The 16,812-nt window shown below is 42.5% G+C and overlaps 2 protein-coding genes across 4 annotated transcripts; both read left to right on the top strand.

Annotated features, from left to right (window-relative positions):
- Positions 1–2,849: 2,849 nt before the first annotated feature.
- ccnp (cyclin P) lies at positions 2,850–7,341 on the top strand (the record flags this gene model as incomplete). The annotated part of the gene is made up of 8 exons (XM_080459689.1): positions 2,850–2,903; positions 4,340–4,397; positions 4,767–4,939; positions 5,074–5,172; positions 5,934–6,089; positions 6,250–6,408; positions 6,499–6,677; positions 6,835–7,341. The coding sequence occupies 8 exons, from the start codon at positions 2,850–2,852 to the stop codon at positions 7,001–7,003; spliced, it is 1,047 nt and encodes a 348-aa protein (XP_080315815.1). The 3' UTR covers positions 7,004–7,341.
- A 3,331-nt stretch (positions 7,342–10,672) lies between these two features.
- On the top strand, positions 10,673–16,058 carry LOC308107879 (CLOCK-interacting pacemaker). 3 transcript variants are annotated; one of them, XM_080460451.1, is made up of 4 exons: positions 10,673–10,940; positions 12,491–12,661; positions 13,210–13,409; positions 13,544–16,058. In XM_080460451.1, exons 2-4 carry the CDS (start codon positions 12,499–12,501, stop codon positions 14,552–14,554), a joined length of 1,374 nt encoding a protein of 457 aa, XP_080316577.1. In that variant the 5' UTR covers positions 10,673–10,940; positions 12,491–12,498; the 3' UTR covers positions 14,555–16,058. The 3 variants fall into 3 exon arrangements, with proteins under 3 accessions (XP_080316577.1, XP_080316578.1, XP_080316576.1); XM_080460452.1 differs by lacking the exon at positions 10,673–10,940 and adding an exon at positions 11,075–11,309; XM_080460450.1 differs by lacking the exon at positions 10,673–10,940 and adding an exon at positions 12,315–12,414.
- Positions 16,059–16,812: the final 754 nt, after the last annotated feature.

The following is a 16,812-nucleotide window of genomic DNA, read 5'->3' as shown; positions in this document are numbered from 1 at the left end:
TAAGTTCTTCATTTCAGAGGGTTTGTCCTGTGAGGGGTGCTTTTTTTATTTATTTTTTTTTTAACTCATTTCAAGCCTGTGTTGTCAGAACAGAGCACAGTCAACCTTTTTTCAGAGTAGCATTAACACAGGGGTCCTAAAGTTAAAAAAAAATATATAAACCTGACCATAATGTTCAGAACATATAAGATATCCTCATAGATAAGTAACTTCCATTCAGTTAGAACATTTTTTTTTGTGTAAACCTGAAAACTCGGCCTCCTCTGGGATTTCCCTCATGTCACATCTTAATTTTTTTTTTGCATATTTTCTTTTTCTTTCCCCCTCAGTTTGTGTGAGTGTTGGTGTGGCCGAGTGCCTGCGAGGTGTTTGTGTGAGAGCGGCGATGCACACAGGGATGCAGCAGGTGTTTGTTTTGTTTTTTTCTTCTTAAGATCTCATCCCCGAGTATACGAGACGGCACCGGAGTTGGTCCAATGGCTTTGATTTACAGTTCACAACTCCAGCACCTCTTCTCACTGGCTCAGGCTCAGCCATCATACTCTAGCCTAGTGTCCTGCTTTGGAAGCGGCAGGGCCAGATTATCAGAACCATTGCACTGATGGGACTCCACTGTGGGATTTGCCTTCATTGCTATCATGGCCATAAGGGGGTGCTGCTGGACTTTTTTGATATTGGTTGTGAAGCCATACACTGAACCTCGCTGCTGGCCACGCTTTAAGCAATGCTTCACAGCTAAACATGCAAGTTAATACCCCCTGACCTCTCCTGTAGGCATACACGGGCACAACAAGTGCCTCTTCATTATTGTGTAAATACCAAAAAAATTAAAATAAGAATAAAAAATAAAGCTTGATGGTGAATGCAGCATTAGTAGAAGGGGAGGCCTGCAGCTTTGTAGTGTTTGATTTGCAGCTTTACTATGGTTACCTTGCTTCTCTGTATATTTGAATGTGATCAACGGTCAGGAATGTCACACCTGATGCTGGTGTAACACAGATTTTATTTCCTTAGTTTGTTTTGCTTGTTGCTGATAGTCGAGGCTAAGAAGGCAATGAAAAAAAAAAGAAGAAGAAGAAGCAATCTTAAAGGGGAGGACATTGTCCTGGTAGACATTTCCAGCCCCCCCTTTTGCAAGACTTTACAATGTAACGGGTGATACCTGCTACAGTATGGTAGCTTATAACATTTGCAACTATAATGTGCCAGTAAACATTTTTACTGAATGAATCCGTCTGTGTCTCTTTTCTTTGCATCGTTGTTGTACGATCCTCACAACTGGAAACTGACCATGCCCTTATGGATGTTGCAGAAAATGTCAGAGACTTCACTTAATGGAGTTAATATTTTATATCCACATTGTATACCTCCTTTATATCTTAGGATCCCAACTGATATTGGCAACTGTACATCCTGGACATGATCATGTGATCAGATCAGTACCCACTTCTCAAATCTCAGATTTACCAAACACTCTAATTATACAAACACTGGATCCTTCATTAAAAGTAATGGGTAACTTAGATGTGATAAAAATGTGCAGCAACCTGTCAGGCTCCCCTGTGATCACTGGTGTCCGTTGAAGAGGGTCCTAAACTTCAGGATTGAACACACACTGCTGGAGAGTGTGTCATAACAAACATCTCTTTGTGTTGCAGGAGGCAGGCACCAGGAACAAAACACAAAAACTACTACCATCTGAAAAATATTTCAAGAATTAAAGGATTTCTGACCGAACAAGATTCAGACACACATTTATTTTCAGTAGGCTGGATGGTTGTTGTTTACAGGTCTCAGTAAAAAGAATCTGTCAGACAGCTGCTGCTCATCCAGAACACTGGAACACATTATACCTGAGCTTAAATCTGCACTGGCTGCCTGAGTGTCAAAAGATCCACATCAAAGTCTGTATTCTTGTCTCTAAAGCTTTGAAGGGGGTCGGGCTGAAATACATCTCAGATTTATTTATAGAATATGAACCATCCAGACTCCTGAGGGTCCCTGGAAGAGGTTTACTAAGTGTTTCCAGCCAGAAGAAACAAGGTGAAGCAGCTTTTAGTTCCTACACTCTCCACCTGTGTAACAAACTTCCTGAACACCTGATGAATCCCTTTTTAAAAATCAGACATTAAAATACTATTATTTGCTCAGGCTTTTCATGAAACAATGCTTTTTACTTATATTACCTTGATCTTAATAAAGTCTTTACATTATTCATCCTCCTTTTTGTGCTTTTTTTTAAAAAAAAATCGTATTGTTTTAATGTATTTCCGTTATTTCCTTGTAAAGCGCTGTGAATTGCCTTGCGTCTGTATGGCAGTCCATGAATACATTTGCCTTGCCTCAGCGAGAACATGCAAACACTCCATCCCTTTCTGTACCCAATTATATAGCAATCCTCATGTTATTTCACCCCTCCAGAAAATAAAGAAATAAATTACCATCCCTACTTCATGGGGTTCTTTGAAACATGCATCATTATTATAGTTACTATAATATTTTCTTATAGTCTTATATTCAGTTCAATCACTGATGCATTATACAAGAAAATGTATTTAGATTTTCTGTGAATTCAAAAATAAAAATATTAAGGTAAACAAAAAAAAAAGACTTTCTCTCAGTTTGAATCAGACTTTTTTTTTTCTCCTCGTTGAATGAACGTTGACGAGAGAGTGAACCGGAAGCCGCGGTCAGTCGGTCTACCTGCACGCCCACCTGGTCTGCTCCTCAATCAGCCGCAGTGTTAAATAGCGGAGCCGGCTCGAGCCCCGGCTCTCCCGTCACTCTCTGCTCCACACCTCCACACAAGCCCGTGGATAAGTAGCTGCAGCGGCCCCGGCCTGGGAAGCATGGCCAGGACGGGTTTCTACGACCCCAAGCCTCTGCTGGACTTAGACATGAAGGTGAGACACGACCGGGTCCTCACCTCTCCATTCAGTCAACTGCATCCTCACATGTGGTCACTTTGCTTCTCCTTTACTTTCTTCAGTTGTGGCACTTAAAAAAAAAAAAAATAAAATAAAAAAAAAAAAAAAAAAATAGGGTATGATTGACGTGGTGTTTTTTGTTTTTTTTTTAAGTGGATGAGAAACACATTTTAAAAAAACAAGCAAGTTATTTCGATGGCACCATTCAGACACAAGGCAATTCAGTGCTTTACCAGAGAATACAGGGTGATTATCAAATGGCCTACTTTAAAGCAAAGTGATTCATTAATAAACTTTATTAAAAAATAAACTAAACTAGAAAACCTGAGCAAATATAGTTTTAAGTCCTGATTGGAAAGAGGTGTGCAGTGCTCAGGTGTTCAGGGAGTTTGTTCCACAGGTGAGGCGTGTAGGAACTAAAAGCTGCGTCACCTCGTTTCTTATGACTGGAAACGTTAAATAAACCTCTCCCTGATGACCTCAGTAAATTGGAGATTTATTTAGGCCCGAGACCATTCAGAGCTTCATAGGAAAAAAAAAAAGTAAGGTTTGTGTTGATGCTTTGCTCCTGCAGCAGCCTCCTCTTCAACATGCTGGACTTCATCAATAAAGAATGCTTTCAAAATGTCTCCTTTACTTAAAATTCTGTGTGAGTTTTAATCTGCCAGACTTCTGATATTTTTACCATTTCAAGGTAATATTGTAAATTTGTAAGTGGCTGTTATGATCCACGTGCAATTAAAGGTATACTTGTTTTTACACGTCAAAAATATGACCCTCTTAAAAGAAGAAAAAAAACGTACTTTTCATGCTACATTTACCTTGAAATAAGTGAAAAGATCGGCCAATAGAACAAGTGAGGGTTGTCTTGGTAAGATTTCTTGACATGTGACATGATTTAGAATATTGAGATCCTAAGATTAGCAGCGAACTCATTTAAAGCAATAGTATACCAGTATTATCAAGCCTGGTGTATTGGAATAAGCCACAAATGTAAAATAAACCAGTGTTTCTTCAAAAATACAACTCAGAACAAGATATTTGTGATGCAGGTGGGACAGGTGAATTTGTCTTGAATCAAGTGGGATCAGACGTTTTGACTGAAAACAAAACTAATGAACTTGGTAAGATTTAGGGTTTTGCCATCCAAATGGCTTCTATTTTGAAATTTCTAAAAGTGTCTTTTTACACCAATGGCCTTTTATTGATTTAACAACACATCCTACATTTTAACCCTAGAAATTCTAAGATTGTTCACTTCGCTCCTTTCTTTCTTTAAACACTTCCTGACGCCCCCTGGGGAAAGTCCTCCCCGTGTTTTGAAACCCATCATGACCGATTATCTTCTAGGGTCTTGTGCTGTTTACTTTCTCCTCGGTGTTTCCATCGATGAGCGAGTTGTTGTCTTGCAGGAAAGGAGGTCGTCTGCCCAGAGCAGCGACGGCATCGCGATGACCTTTCATGAGGACAGTGGGACACGCACAGTCGGTAGTGTCTTTTCTTTTTCACACTGCAGTACTGGGATCAGATATTTATCAATTAGTCAAAACTTTTGCATGATATATATATTTTTTTTTTAATTGAATGTCTGTTCTTCTAGGGGAGCGTTTCCAAAGCTGGGGTCGAGGCCTCCCTTGGAGTTGTGCCAGGGATCACAAGGAAGGTACTGGAGGTGTCTGCAGAATGTTCTCATGAAAAACTGCCCAGTAGTTTGTCTATTTTACTCTTTGTCTTCAAAAAGGGAACCAAAACTCCTCCACGAGGTGAATGCCCTTGTTTAAGACCAGGGAGTGAAGGACCTGCTCAGTTCCTCACGTTCTCGTTTGGTCTCTTTCACAGCCAATGGGAGTGTAGAGGAGCCTGTTGTTTTTTACCCTCACGGGCTACAAGGTCTTCACAGCCTCCAGGCGCTTGTTCCCAGCTTGCTGCGGCACGAAATGGAGATTGCGCTGGAGAAATTAGGCCTCATATGGGACCGGACATATGCCTGGGACATGTTCCTGGAAATGATGGTGAGACCTCGTCGTTGTGTAGTAGTCGCTAAGCCACTCCGGTGTCTCCCGAAGATCTTGGCGCAAACACTGAATATGCTGTTGCTTTTTAATAATTGAGACTGTGCCTCCTGCTTTTGGTTTCTACCCTGTAGAGAAATCAAGCGCAGCACTGTTTCCCCAACACTGACCTCCCCCTGCACTTCACTGATGTCACTCGAGCCATCCTGGTAGACTGGATCATTCAAGTTCATGTGGGTGATTACGTTTATTAATTTAATTATTCCTCAAACATATAAAATATTTTTTTTTTGGAAACTGCCACTAGGTTCTACACTAAAATTCAAAAGGGAACCTGGTCACCTGTGCTCTATCTTGTAAAAGGTCTTCATGTATTGCTTTAATTTAATACTGTCTAACGATTAAAATTTTTAATTAGATTAATCACATGGGTGCTATGGAATATCAGTTTATAATCTCTAAGCTCGAGCAAACAGACTCAAGAAGAGAAAATATGCAGTTAACACATTTATGTTAACAGAAACTTGTTTTTCAAAACAAACATTTATCCACATTAATGTGGCCCTGTTACTCCTTCGTCAGGCGGCTACAAACTAATTTGTTGGTGCTCCGCCCCCCCCCCTTAGTTTGCATGAAGTTGGCAGGATTCTGCTTTATGCAAATGAGCTGCACTACACCCAGCATGCATAACGTTGCATTTCATGAATGGGATGCAAAAAACTGATGGACCCTGTGGACATGGGCTGATTGCCTTAACATTTTTTTTTTTAAATCAGATTAATCATGATGATGGATTAATCCACATTAACGCATCAATTTTTCACAGCCCTAGTTTAATATAAAAAGGTTTATGAAGTTTGGCTCCAAACCAGACGCAGAATGAGCCGGGCTTCAGTAGTTGCCATCCACATACCATATCATAAGTGATTTCAGTTTGACTGGACTCCTTTCCAGTGTGAGAGGCGCTCGTGCATTTCAAATTGTTTCTACCCAGGAGATGATGAACTTTCAAGAAGAGACCCTCTATCTGGCCATACACCTTCTCAACCGCTCTCTGCGACTGATCAAGGTGACCACGACCAGCTTGCAGCTCCTTGGCATGGTTTGCCTCTTCCTGGCAGCGAAGAAGGAAGAGTGCCTTCTCCCTGAGGTACAAAACCGGAAGGCCTCATTTCCTTGATGCAAGAAAAAAAAAAAAAAAAAGAATTGAAGCACTTGTGAGAACTTGATTAGCTTAGCAGAATCACTTCATGTAGAAATCTTGTGCAAGTCTGTTTCCAAAATGTAATCCCTCTGACGGCTCTTTCTAGGTGTCTGTGCTCTGCTACTTGATGGACCACACCTACACCAAGCAGCAGCTGCTGAGGATGGAGCGCAAAGTCCTCTGTGGGCTCAAGTTCAACCTGTCACACTGCCCTCCTCTGCACTTCCTCAGTCTCCTTGCTACGGTCGCTCGCTGCAGCGCTATGGTCGATATCCATTTATTTATTTATTTTTTATTTTTTTAAAGCTGTCACCGACTTCAAAGTGTCATCACACCCTGACATTTGTGCCACTAGGTGTTGTGGATGGCTCGGTATCTGCTGGAGCTGTCCCTCCTGGAGGGCCAGTGTGTCGTGTTCTCGCCACTCCAGCTGGCTGGAGCCTCCCTCTGCTTGGCCCGCCTCGTCCTTCAGGAGCCGTCGACGCCAGAGGGGGAGGCTGCCTGGTGTCTGGCCTTCACCATCCATTGTGGCAGGTATTGGACCGCCACTCGGAAACTCTCAATGTTTTGCCACAGAATGACCAAGCTTGACCTTTCTCAGAACTGGTGTACTACATCAGTCTGTTGCAGTTGCGTGGACTATGTCTACCTGTCGATCTGATCGGTGTATTTTTTTATTTTTTTTTTCCAGCGAGGCTGCACTCCTGAAGATCATGCATATTCTAACAAGTGCTGCAGCTAAGGCCCACACCCAAGAGACCTGTGCTACTTTCATTAAATACTCCTCGATAGCAACCATGCATGTGAGCAGACATCCGGGCCTGATCAATGCCTCCAGTCTGCTGGTGGAATGCACTTGACATACCTGAGCCAAGGAAACATAAACTGATGCAGGTCTGAGAGCTCGTAGGAGGACTTGACTGTGAGGAAAGCCTTTCTCTAAGGCAGTATATGACTGAGGCTCCTCGGCTGTTATCGTGGCAGTCGGTGACGAAGAAGCGAGATTAAAATTTGATGCCAAATATTAACTAAAGTTGAATGTATTTAGTGAGCAAATTGTTTTATGATCTTATTTTGCAGCCGATTTAGGAAATATTTCAATTGTACCAATCTGTCCTTGTCGTTGTGAAGATGATTTGGGCTGTTTTTTGAAGTTTTAATATAGAAAAAAAAAATAAAGTGTCTGCTGCAGATTGAGTTTGAGCTGTTTTGGTGTATTTTATACAGCAGGTTGTTTTTCCTGCATTTCAACACATCCAAGACTGTTATTTGACAGCAGAGCAGCCGTCCAACTGTGTGTGACCCACAGGGTGCAGCACATCTGCAGCAACTTGGCTTCAAATTAAGTGTTGATGTAAAAAAATAAATAAACTTGTCTGCATATTGTGACTATAATAGAGCAGGTCTTTCACAGAATATATGTAAACCAGTGTGTTGGATTCCAGAGCTTGACACTCAATCCCAGGTTACGGGTGTCTATCTGAGGGTATGACGCACTTGCAGAAATGCAATCAGTTTACCTAAAAGCAAAGTTATAGAGCTCAAGATGTCACCTTATAATTGCACAAAATGGTGTTCTACATTTTCAAAGGTGAAGGATGGATGCAATTTAAAGGTTTCAATGCTCTCCTTAGGCTCTTTTAAAACAGGTGATTTTAGGTTGAGCAGGCACCCCACAGTGGTGTGTTGACGCTGAAGTACCAGCTGGTTGCAACGGTTTCTAAAATGGCTTGTTTGTGTACATAATCGTAATACCAATTCAAAAATTAGACTTTTGAATATTTTGCAATATCTTTTTTTTTTCCTACACGTGTGCAACTGGTAGTCCACTTGGGATCCTTGTCTTACTTTACCGTCCACAAAATAACTTAAAAAATGGTCAAGAACATCTTTAAGATCAGGCTGGATAAGGATCTATACTGGAGGATAAAAGGCCTGACCATTCTTGGAAGAGCCGGATCGGTGTGCGGATTGTGAGAGGAGACAGTGTTTTTTTTAAAGTGAAAGTTTGACATAAAATAAAGCTTCGACGTATTTGTTCTGGGGGGAGGGGACCTGTCCTCGGAAGAACTCGATGGGAAATCTACAGAAAAGGAAGGGCACTGAGGAAGCACTCTGCCTGAAATGTGTGTGCCATAAAGTGAGATTGAATCATGACAGTGCTGCCCCTTTATTGTCCGATAAATCTCATGAAGTTGCACATTAACAGGGTCGGCATTTCTTCTGCCAGCGTTCCTTCCGGGCTTTTGCAACAGCGTCGGTGTTGCTTTTGGCCTGGATGATGATTGACTTCACATCTTTGCTCTTGAATGACGTAAGCTGCTTTGCAGGGTTTGCGATTGGTCAGACGCCGCAAACACTTCCCATTTCATGTGAACTGATCATGATGGGAAAAGTCTGTGTTGAGTCAGCGAGTTGATAACCTGCTTTGTAGTGCTGCTTAACAAAGATTGCGAATGTGTGGGTTTATGTATCCAGATAACTGAGATGTCCCAGGTATGTTAAGCCTGCTTTGTAGTCCAGGCCTCTGTTTACTAGATTTGATGTTGACAGCCCCTGCAGTCTGTCTTCAGGGATAACCTCCCACCCCCCACCCCCTCCTTATAACCTCACACTTTTCTGTGAAAGTATCACCTCCCCCCCTCCGCCTGACCTCTGCAGACTGCCCCCACCCTGACCACCGCTGCTGAGGAGACTCCCCTCCAAAAGCTAGCTGAGTCTGCAGAGGGTCCCCGCGCTGTGGACGATGTCCCGCATCGTTCCTGTGCCAAACAAACCGTGTCCTTCTGGGTCTAAGGACAACAGATCGGTGGCGCTGAAAACTGATTAAGCAGAAGCGTTCTAATGTGTGATGGCCACAGGAAGAATCTCTTCTGGAGAGAGGTGAGTGACGATGGGTCCTAATTACAACCGAGACTCTGAGACCAACAATACAGAGTCTGTTCCCAACGCCGCTGCTCTTGGCCTTTCTGAAGAATCTGTTGAGCATGTTGACGTTGGCCACCCTCAGCCTGCTGTCCCAGCATGTCCCAGCATGCAACGGAATAGAGGAAAGCATTTGGCACCACAGACATAGAACGCCTTCTGCAAGAGGGGCCAAAAATGGAATACAGTTACTGTAAAATGTCATCTTAACATAAACATATAGACGAGGATATGGTTTTGAGTACTGTTTGAGTCACACAGTGAAACACCTGAGTTCACTGTCACTTGATCAGGATTTAAGAATGTATTTAAATCTGTTGTTCAAGAGTGTGTTTTCATTTGTCAAATGTTCAAATTAAATGCTTAGAGAAATACTATTTCACATCATAGGAACTGGTAACATAAGATATTAAAATATTGATGAAATACTGTATCTTTAACGATTAACTCGTGCTCCTCAGAATTTAATGTTCATTGTTACCTATTTGAGTCTTTTTCTCAGCCACATGGATGGAGGGCCACCTACAAGATATTTGATTTGAGTATATGTTGCTCTAGTTACTTTAGTGTTGTTTTTTTTAATGGGGTGCATGTTTTTTTTAAGTTTCTATTAATGCCTTTTATGTTTAGGTGTTTAGTTTTCACAGTTGATTTTTTTGAATTTAGCAGATTTTGGACAACTTGGAGGTATTAAGAAGAAACCAAATAAACTTGTTGCAAGAAAACCGCTTGTGTAGTTTTTGTTCTCTTGATAACAATAATTACAATACATTTTATTTGTAATGCAATTTTTATCTTTTTTTTTTTTTAAAGTGCTACACGTTAAGAGGATTAAAAAAAACAAAAAACTAATAAGAATAAAGGTGAAATCAGATAAAAACAGTGTCCAAGGTTGGTGAAAAACCATTAAAAAGAGTTAGAGGTCAAGGATCTTTGCCTTCACTGGTTTTGCCTGAACATGTTATGCGGAAATTTACTAATTTCACATTTCATTTCATCCTTATTATTTCGTGAACGCTGGAAGCAATACTTCCAATTCCTCTTCTTAAACTACCAGTCCTATAAGTTTTTCTTCAACTTCCCGCCATTTAATTTTCAATCAATTAATAGCCCTGTAACCTTTTCTTACAACCATTCCTTTAAATTCTTCTGAGACTACAAGTCCTTTAATATCTAATAGTTTCTGTCACTTATTCCTTAAACCACCAGAGTCCTTTAACTTTATTTCAAACTTCCAGTCCTTTAAGTTTTTCTTAAACCTCTTGTAATTTCTTAAACTTCCAGTCTTTAAACCTTTATTTCTTTCAAACTATCAATCCTTTAAATTGTTCTACAGCTTGTTCTTCAGCTGTTTTTCAGCTCCAGTATTTGCACTTGCACTTTCTTGAAGAAATGCTATTTATCCTAGTTTATTATTTTAACATCGTATAAATACTTCCTTTTGTGAGGCGATGAAACGGTTGTGTGCCCCCACCCACCCCCATGTCCTCCAGTCCTTACCGTCACTGTCTCGCCGGTGCACGTGCACTGATTCCCGATTGGCTGTGGCCGCTGGCACGCGGACCAATCAGCGCTTCGTGTGCCAGCGGAGATCTTTTTTTATTGTGTCTGGTAGGTGGTCCAACAGGCGGACACGGGTTCAGCTGAGGTGACTCAGCCCTGGGATTGTGTCACTAAAGTGCGCTCCTCTGTTTCTTTTGCCCCGTTGGGACGGACCTTAGTGAGAAACTGCTCTTAAACAGATTTTGTTCTTTTCCCCCCACTTTTCTGTGAACGTTTCATCAAATGCAGCGTCAAGTTATCCGTGGTTAGCGCTCTCCGTTTCAGTACAAGAGCGAGCGCAGAGGGGCACACATCTGGATATACGTGCAGGTGAGTTTTGCTGGAAGAATAAATCATCGACGTAACTTTGAATTACACCGAGTGTTGTCATGAGAGCAGGTGATGTCATTAGGAAATTAATGTTTTTGCACCCGTTGCATTTTATTTTGAACTCCGCTGTGTTTATGTTTGATTTCCGGTGCTTTGTTGTTACTGAATCTCGACCCACTACCACCGCCGCGTTATCTCGTTTTATTGAACAAAGATTACACTATTTACTGTATTATTAGTACCGCTGATATGTAACGAGTGTGACATGAGATTAATAGTAAACTTCAGAGTTTTCTGACCTCTAAACACGTTTATGAAGAAAAAAGAACGGCTATTAAAGTGACTTAAATGTCGATTTCACGTCTTGGGGTGAGTTGCACACGACACATAAATGCGGTGATATTTTAGATTTGGGCTTTTTAAAACCTGCTAATTTCTCAAGACCGTGTGGTTATATTTGTGGGTTTTCAACTTAATTTCCCACGTGGGTTTGAAACTCGTAGCGTCGCGTAATGTCGTCCAGTCTTTTTTTTTTTTTGGGAGGAGGAGGAGGGGGGGGGGGGGGGGGTATTCGTGGTCTTTTTTAAATTTGTGTATTTGTGCGTGTACGTGTTTACCAGCCGTGTGAGAGGAAGTATATGCAAGGGAAAAACCGAGGGGGTTGGACTCAAAGTTGAATTGCATAATAACTCAGGGGGAGGACGCGAGAGGACATGTGGTGCCTTCACGGACCCACCGGATCTCTGCATTTCACCGGTTCAAGCTCACATGGATGAGAAATAGTTCGTGTTGTTCCAGGACAGTCAGGGACAAGGTATTGAAAGTCACAACGTGGTGTCCACTAAAACCGAGACTAGCAATGTCAACCTGCTGACGCTTAAATGTCAGCTGCAAACCGAATGCTGACTGTATCCACCGCAGATCTTCAGCTGTGTGTGCCAAGGGCAATGTAGATCTTGTTTCACATCTCAGTCGTGCATCTGCAGGGCAACTCTGCACCAATTCTTTTGTTTCTATCTCCTCTGCTCCAAACAAAGAACTCACAGTCTGAAGTGTGTCAGTCACAGGCAGCTGTATAAAATATTCAGCAGGCGATTGGAAGCTTCTCTAGTAAGACAAATCAAAACCGTTTTTTGTTTGCAGCGAATACTCTCTGGTTATGAAAGTATTGTTGAAGGTTTTGGGCTGAAGGCTGCTGCTGAGGACTGTAACTCCATGCCTTTGCCTCCCCATGAGCTAAATATTTCTGTTCCTGGCTCATTTTATCTGGAATTATTTGGTCATATTTCAATATGTCCTCTTTAAAATATACATGTTCAAAGTTCTGTCATTTTACCTAATTTAGAAAGTGTCTGCAGGGGAGTTGAGGACAGGTTGTTCCTGCTGTTGACGTTCTTATGGGTAAACAAGTCAACCTTGTTGTTTATATTTACTGATAGGAGAAACATGATCCCACCACCACCACCCTGGAAAGGTGCTCATTCTCATGCACGCTGCACCATTATTGCTGCTTTCAGTAGCAGTTTAAATGTCCGATATTTTCTTGTCAGGGTCCAGCATGCCGAACCAACAGCCTCGACTGGGTGAGCACACTTCCTGCAAGAACGCTAAAGATAAGAGCAACAGCACAACTCTGCTGGCCATACGTGGCTCTAAAGACGCAGACGACTCCAGTGTAAAGGGCTCCAGCTGCAGTTCAGAGAAGGATTCCGGTTATTCAGGTGAGTTAAAGTGAATTTAACCAACATGTATGTGGCTATTAACATTTAATCCAATAGTGCACGCAAAATGGGTATTGTGTATTTCAGGTCAATATAAGAAACTTGTGCTGACTTTTAAGGTAATGGATTAAGTCCATATGAAATAAAGAATGCAGGGTCTGTAGTGATTCTTTGAAATGAACAAAAGTTAACTCTAGAATGTCATCACTGACCTTTTGAAGACAGAAAATGAACATTTTAAACAAAATTTTGCAGCAACTAATTAAGACCGTATGATGTCCACCAAGTTTGGCAGGAACGACATTAGCCACAATTACATTTTAACTAAACGGCGCATGAACATAAAAAGTGTTAATGGCCTTACCCTACAAAGAAGGATTGAATGACCACTTTGTAATCCATTGTTCACCTCCAACTTGGGAAAACAAAAGGTTGAGCATTAGATAAGAGGGTGAAAACAAATACTTCAGTATCAAAACCAGCGTGTTCCACAGAACTTGGGGTTTTCCAGCTGAACTTTTCCCTTGTATGTTTTGTCTTTTCTGCAGATGGTTCAGACTGGCATCACAGGGACGTGGAGGACCGGCAGAGCAACAAAAACCAATTCAGAGCCAGCGACCATGCACAAGCGTCACAGCCGGGACAAAATGAACAACTTGTTCAAAGGAACACTGGAAGTGTTCCCAGTGTACCAGCAGGACACGGTCTCCCCTCCATTTACATCATCAAGGACATGGTGCTCAAGCAGGTAAGCAGGCGTCGCTTACAGGGTAAGAATAAAGAAAGAATGAACTATTGGAGGAAAAAAAACAACCTGATATTGAGCATATTTTTCTTGATCCCTTGTTTTGTTGATACCTTCTCCGCCTTTTCTTGTCCCAGCAACCAAGTGTAATCCAGAAAAGTGGGCAGCCGCTTTGGAGAAACAACATCAGGGAAAACGGCTTTTCTGCTCCTCCACATATGCTCCTTTTCCAGCAGCCTCGCCCGGCCCCAGACACGCTGCAGCTTCACAAGCCCTCGACTCAGAGGTCGAATGTCACCGCCAAGAAAGTCAATAACAGCTACATACCCATCCTTAACTCCTACCCTCGCATTGCGCCGCACCCCAGCAAGAAGCCACCAGATAAATCTTCACTGAACTCCGAGTCACAGAGTCTGAGCAAGAGGGTGTGCACACACCCCAAGATTAATGACGCACCTGTGACCCGAGGCCTGCCCGAGCAGCATTTTCACAAACAGCCTAAGTCGGCAGCCTCCGCATCTTCCTCTTCAACCGGAGACACTCAGTCCTCCTCTGCCTCGGCTTCCACAAATCAGGGCTCCCTGTCTGTCTCCACTCTGCAGGCCACCTCCGCTTTCCTCACAGGCAGAGGACACCACAAAGACGCCGCCCCAAGCACTCGCCACCGCCGTTTCTTCAACACGATGGAGATCCTCAGACAGTCTGGGCTCCTGGACATCACGCTGCGCACCAAGGACTTGTTGCGCCAAAGCACGGCCACAGACCGGGGCATCGCTCAGCTGCGGCAGCACACGGAGCTGCTGTGTCGGGCCGCCAACCACCCTGGTGGCGCCATGGGGTGGGAGCACGTACACAATGTCATGGATGAATCGGGGAGCTACCCCGACCTCAAAGCCCTGCAGAATCTACAAAGTCCTTCTTATCCAGATTCAGCTCGTCAACCAGAGAGCATTTCCCTTGATGACGCGGTCTGGCTGCGAGCTGCAGAAACCTCCGAGTCGCCTCTGTCTCCTGCTCATGAGAGCGGTTCTGGTCAGACTTGTCCTGTATTTCACCGTTCGGCCTCAGAACAAGACGGCAAGCTCACGGCTAATGATAAATGCTCAGATAGAGTCGCCTTCATGTCTCCGGACAGTTCCACTGGGTAGCGCAATCTTCCGTGCCTTTTCAGGATGACTACCCAGTTGTTGAACCTCCCTCCATCTTTGACACTGCTTTATCCAGCTTCAGATGCCGGGGGTGGGGGCTATGGGTGAAGGCAGGGTACACACTATCAGGTCAACAGTCCATCACAGTTACACCCACGGCCACCTTCAGGAGCCCAGTTCACCAGAAATGTTTGTTTTGGGATTTTTGAAGAAAAGCCCCACGTGCACAAGGAGAACATGCAAACTCCACGCCCCGAGCGTGGACTCAAACGGGTTATATTTGTGGGTGTGAGACGAGATTTCAAACCACTACACCACTGTGAGGCCCGTCTAGTTCATTTGTGATCTTATATTTAGTTTTATCCTATATCATTAATCTCTGTGTTAAAGAAGCTGTGAAAAATATCTCTGCAGGTCAAGTATTTCCTGTCACATTTCTACTTGAAAATTTTGTTCGGATATTTGAAAACTCCGTTACTGCACTCCGGTGCAATACGGTCCCTTCTTTCCTATTACCATGAAGCCCTTCTAGAAGCACAGAGATGAGGTGAGGACCTCTGCTGGCGAGCCATTTAAAGGATTGTGTGAAAATAAAATGCATTTCCCCCGAAAGGCAGAGAAAATTGGCTCTCACAAATGTGGCACGTAACGCGACGGCCACAGCATCCGTCATGGCGACAGTCGGTTGTTTCGCTGCCATGTAAGACGAGAAAAAATAACCGAACACGTGTACTGGGAGGGGAGCTTTATTACCCCAAGTAAGAGCCGGCAGTCCAAGCTGGGTGATAAAAGACCTTATCGGGCAGCATCTGTGCCTTATATTAAAGAAATAAAGTCGGAGCTCCAGGCTTCCAGTACAGAGGCGTTTAAAAGGAAACTGGCAGCACCCGATGTGCTGCCGTATAATGTCGCATCAGAATCTACTCAACACTGGACCGCTGCAAGGATTTCTGTCCAAACATTTAAACAATGCCTTAAACTTTTTTTCACCCGATCTTTTTTTACATTTTTTTTTTTTTTTTTTTTTTTAATTTTACATCACCAGAGTGCATCAAGCATTACACATTATCCTATTGATTTTCAATAGAATCAATCACAATACAAACCGAATGTAATTGCGGCAGGTTACCGACTGAACTCAATGCAGCGTCCCTGAAACAATGTTGTCTAATTTTCTCTCATCCAGCAGCTTTACTGTCCATTTTCACAATGACAGTTGGTTCTTTTTTATTTTTTTACACCAAGACTTCTGGTTGATGTTGTGGTTGTTGTAAAAATGGCGCACAGTTTGCTTTACGGTTTTGAAATTCCTAAAAGTATGCCGAATAGATGGTTTTATGCATGTGGTATGTGTAAGAACATTAATTCTTTTCTCCTTTGTGTTTGCGCATATGGTGGACCACGCGGCCAGCGATGCACACGCTATCAAAAAAATGTAAGTGGTTTATATGGTGTATTTTTCATAAATTCAAGCTGTGGAAATAAAGCAATATGTTATGAAATCAAGTTTATCCACATACTTTCTTGTCCAATCGACGTCCTGCCTGCAGAGTCGGCTTACGTGACCTTGAAATAGTCCGTCCGTTTTCATGGGAACTAACACAGAAGGTGTGATGCATGTGTTGACCACATGTATGTGTTATGTGTCCTGTGACTTCAACGCCCGTAGAAGCGGTTTCCTTCTCAGGTTTTCAAGTAGAGTTCAGTGACATATTTCTGCCCTCTGTCGTACTTCTGTTTTATACATTTAGTGCCCAAAAGGCAATTTTTTATTTTTTTTTAAATAATCCACAAAGAAAATGTGGGGGTTTTTTCTCATCACATTTAGTATTCACAAGAATATCTCTTTCAAAATGTGTTAATTTGTTCAGGTGAAATGCAAGAAAACACTTCAATACAAGTAATTAGACAAAGTACACGCCGTTCCATCATGACAGATGTTCCATCATCACCGGAGTGTAATTGTTCTGGTTTCCCTTTAATTCTTTGAGGAGCCTCTACGCCTGTGTGTTTGCGATGCCTCCTCACCTAAACACACCTGGTTTTAAAGAATGGATCATTAAATATTGCAAAAGCCTCAATAAGGAGTCGTTCTTTTCCACCAGGTTTGTTTGGAGCCTTTGCAAACGAATGACAATGACTCACCAAGTTCACAGTTGCATAACTCTGGAGAGCTGCAGTTTTATTTGACTCGGTTCATTCAACACGGCATTATGATGCAACACAATTAGGTTTCTATCATAAACTAACCCAACCAA

The sequence above is a fragment of the Lipophrys pholis genome, assembly GCF_963383615.2.
Source record: "Lipophrys pholis genome assembly, chromosome: 3".
In the NCBI taxonomy this organism is placed as follows: domain Eukaryota; kingdom Metazoa; phylum Chordata; class Actinopteri; order Blenniiformes; family Blenniidae; genus Lipophrys; species Lipophrys pholis.
This window is presented reverse-complemented; position numbering and strand designations above follow the sequence as displayed.

Excerpts from the sequence above, each read along its gene's own strand:
- LOC308107879 (XM_080460450.1), top strand. The coding sequence starts at position 12,387 with ATGATCCCACCACCACCACCCTGGAAAG. Across the intron at positions 12,415-12,490 it reads ACCACCACCACCCTGGAAAG|GGTCCAGCATGCCGAACCAA; the intron begins GTGCTCATTCTC and ends TTTTCTTGTCAG. Across the intron at positions 12,662-13,209 it reads GAAGGATTCCGGTTATTCAG|ATGGTTCAGACTGGCATCAC; the intron begins GTGAGTTAAAGT and ends TCTTTTCTGCAG.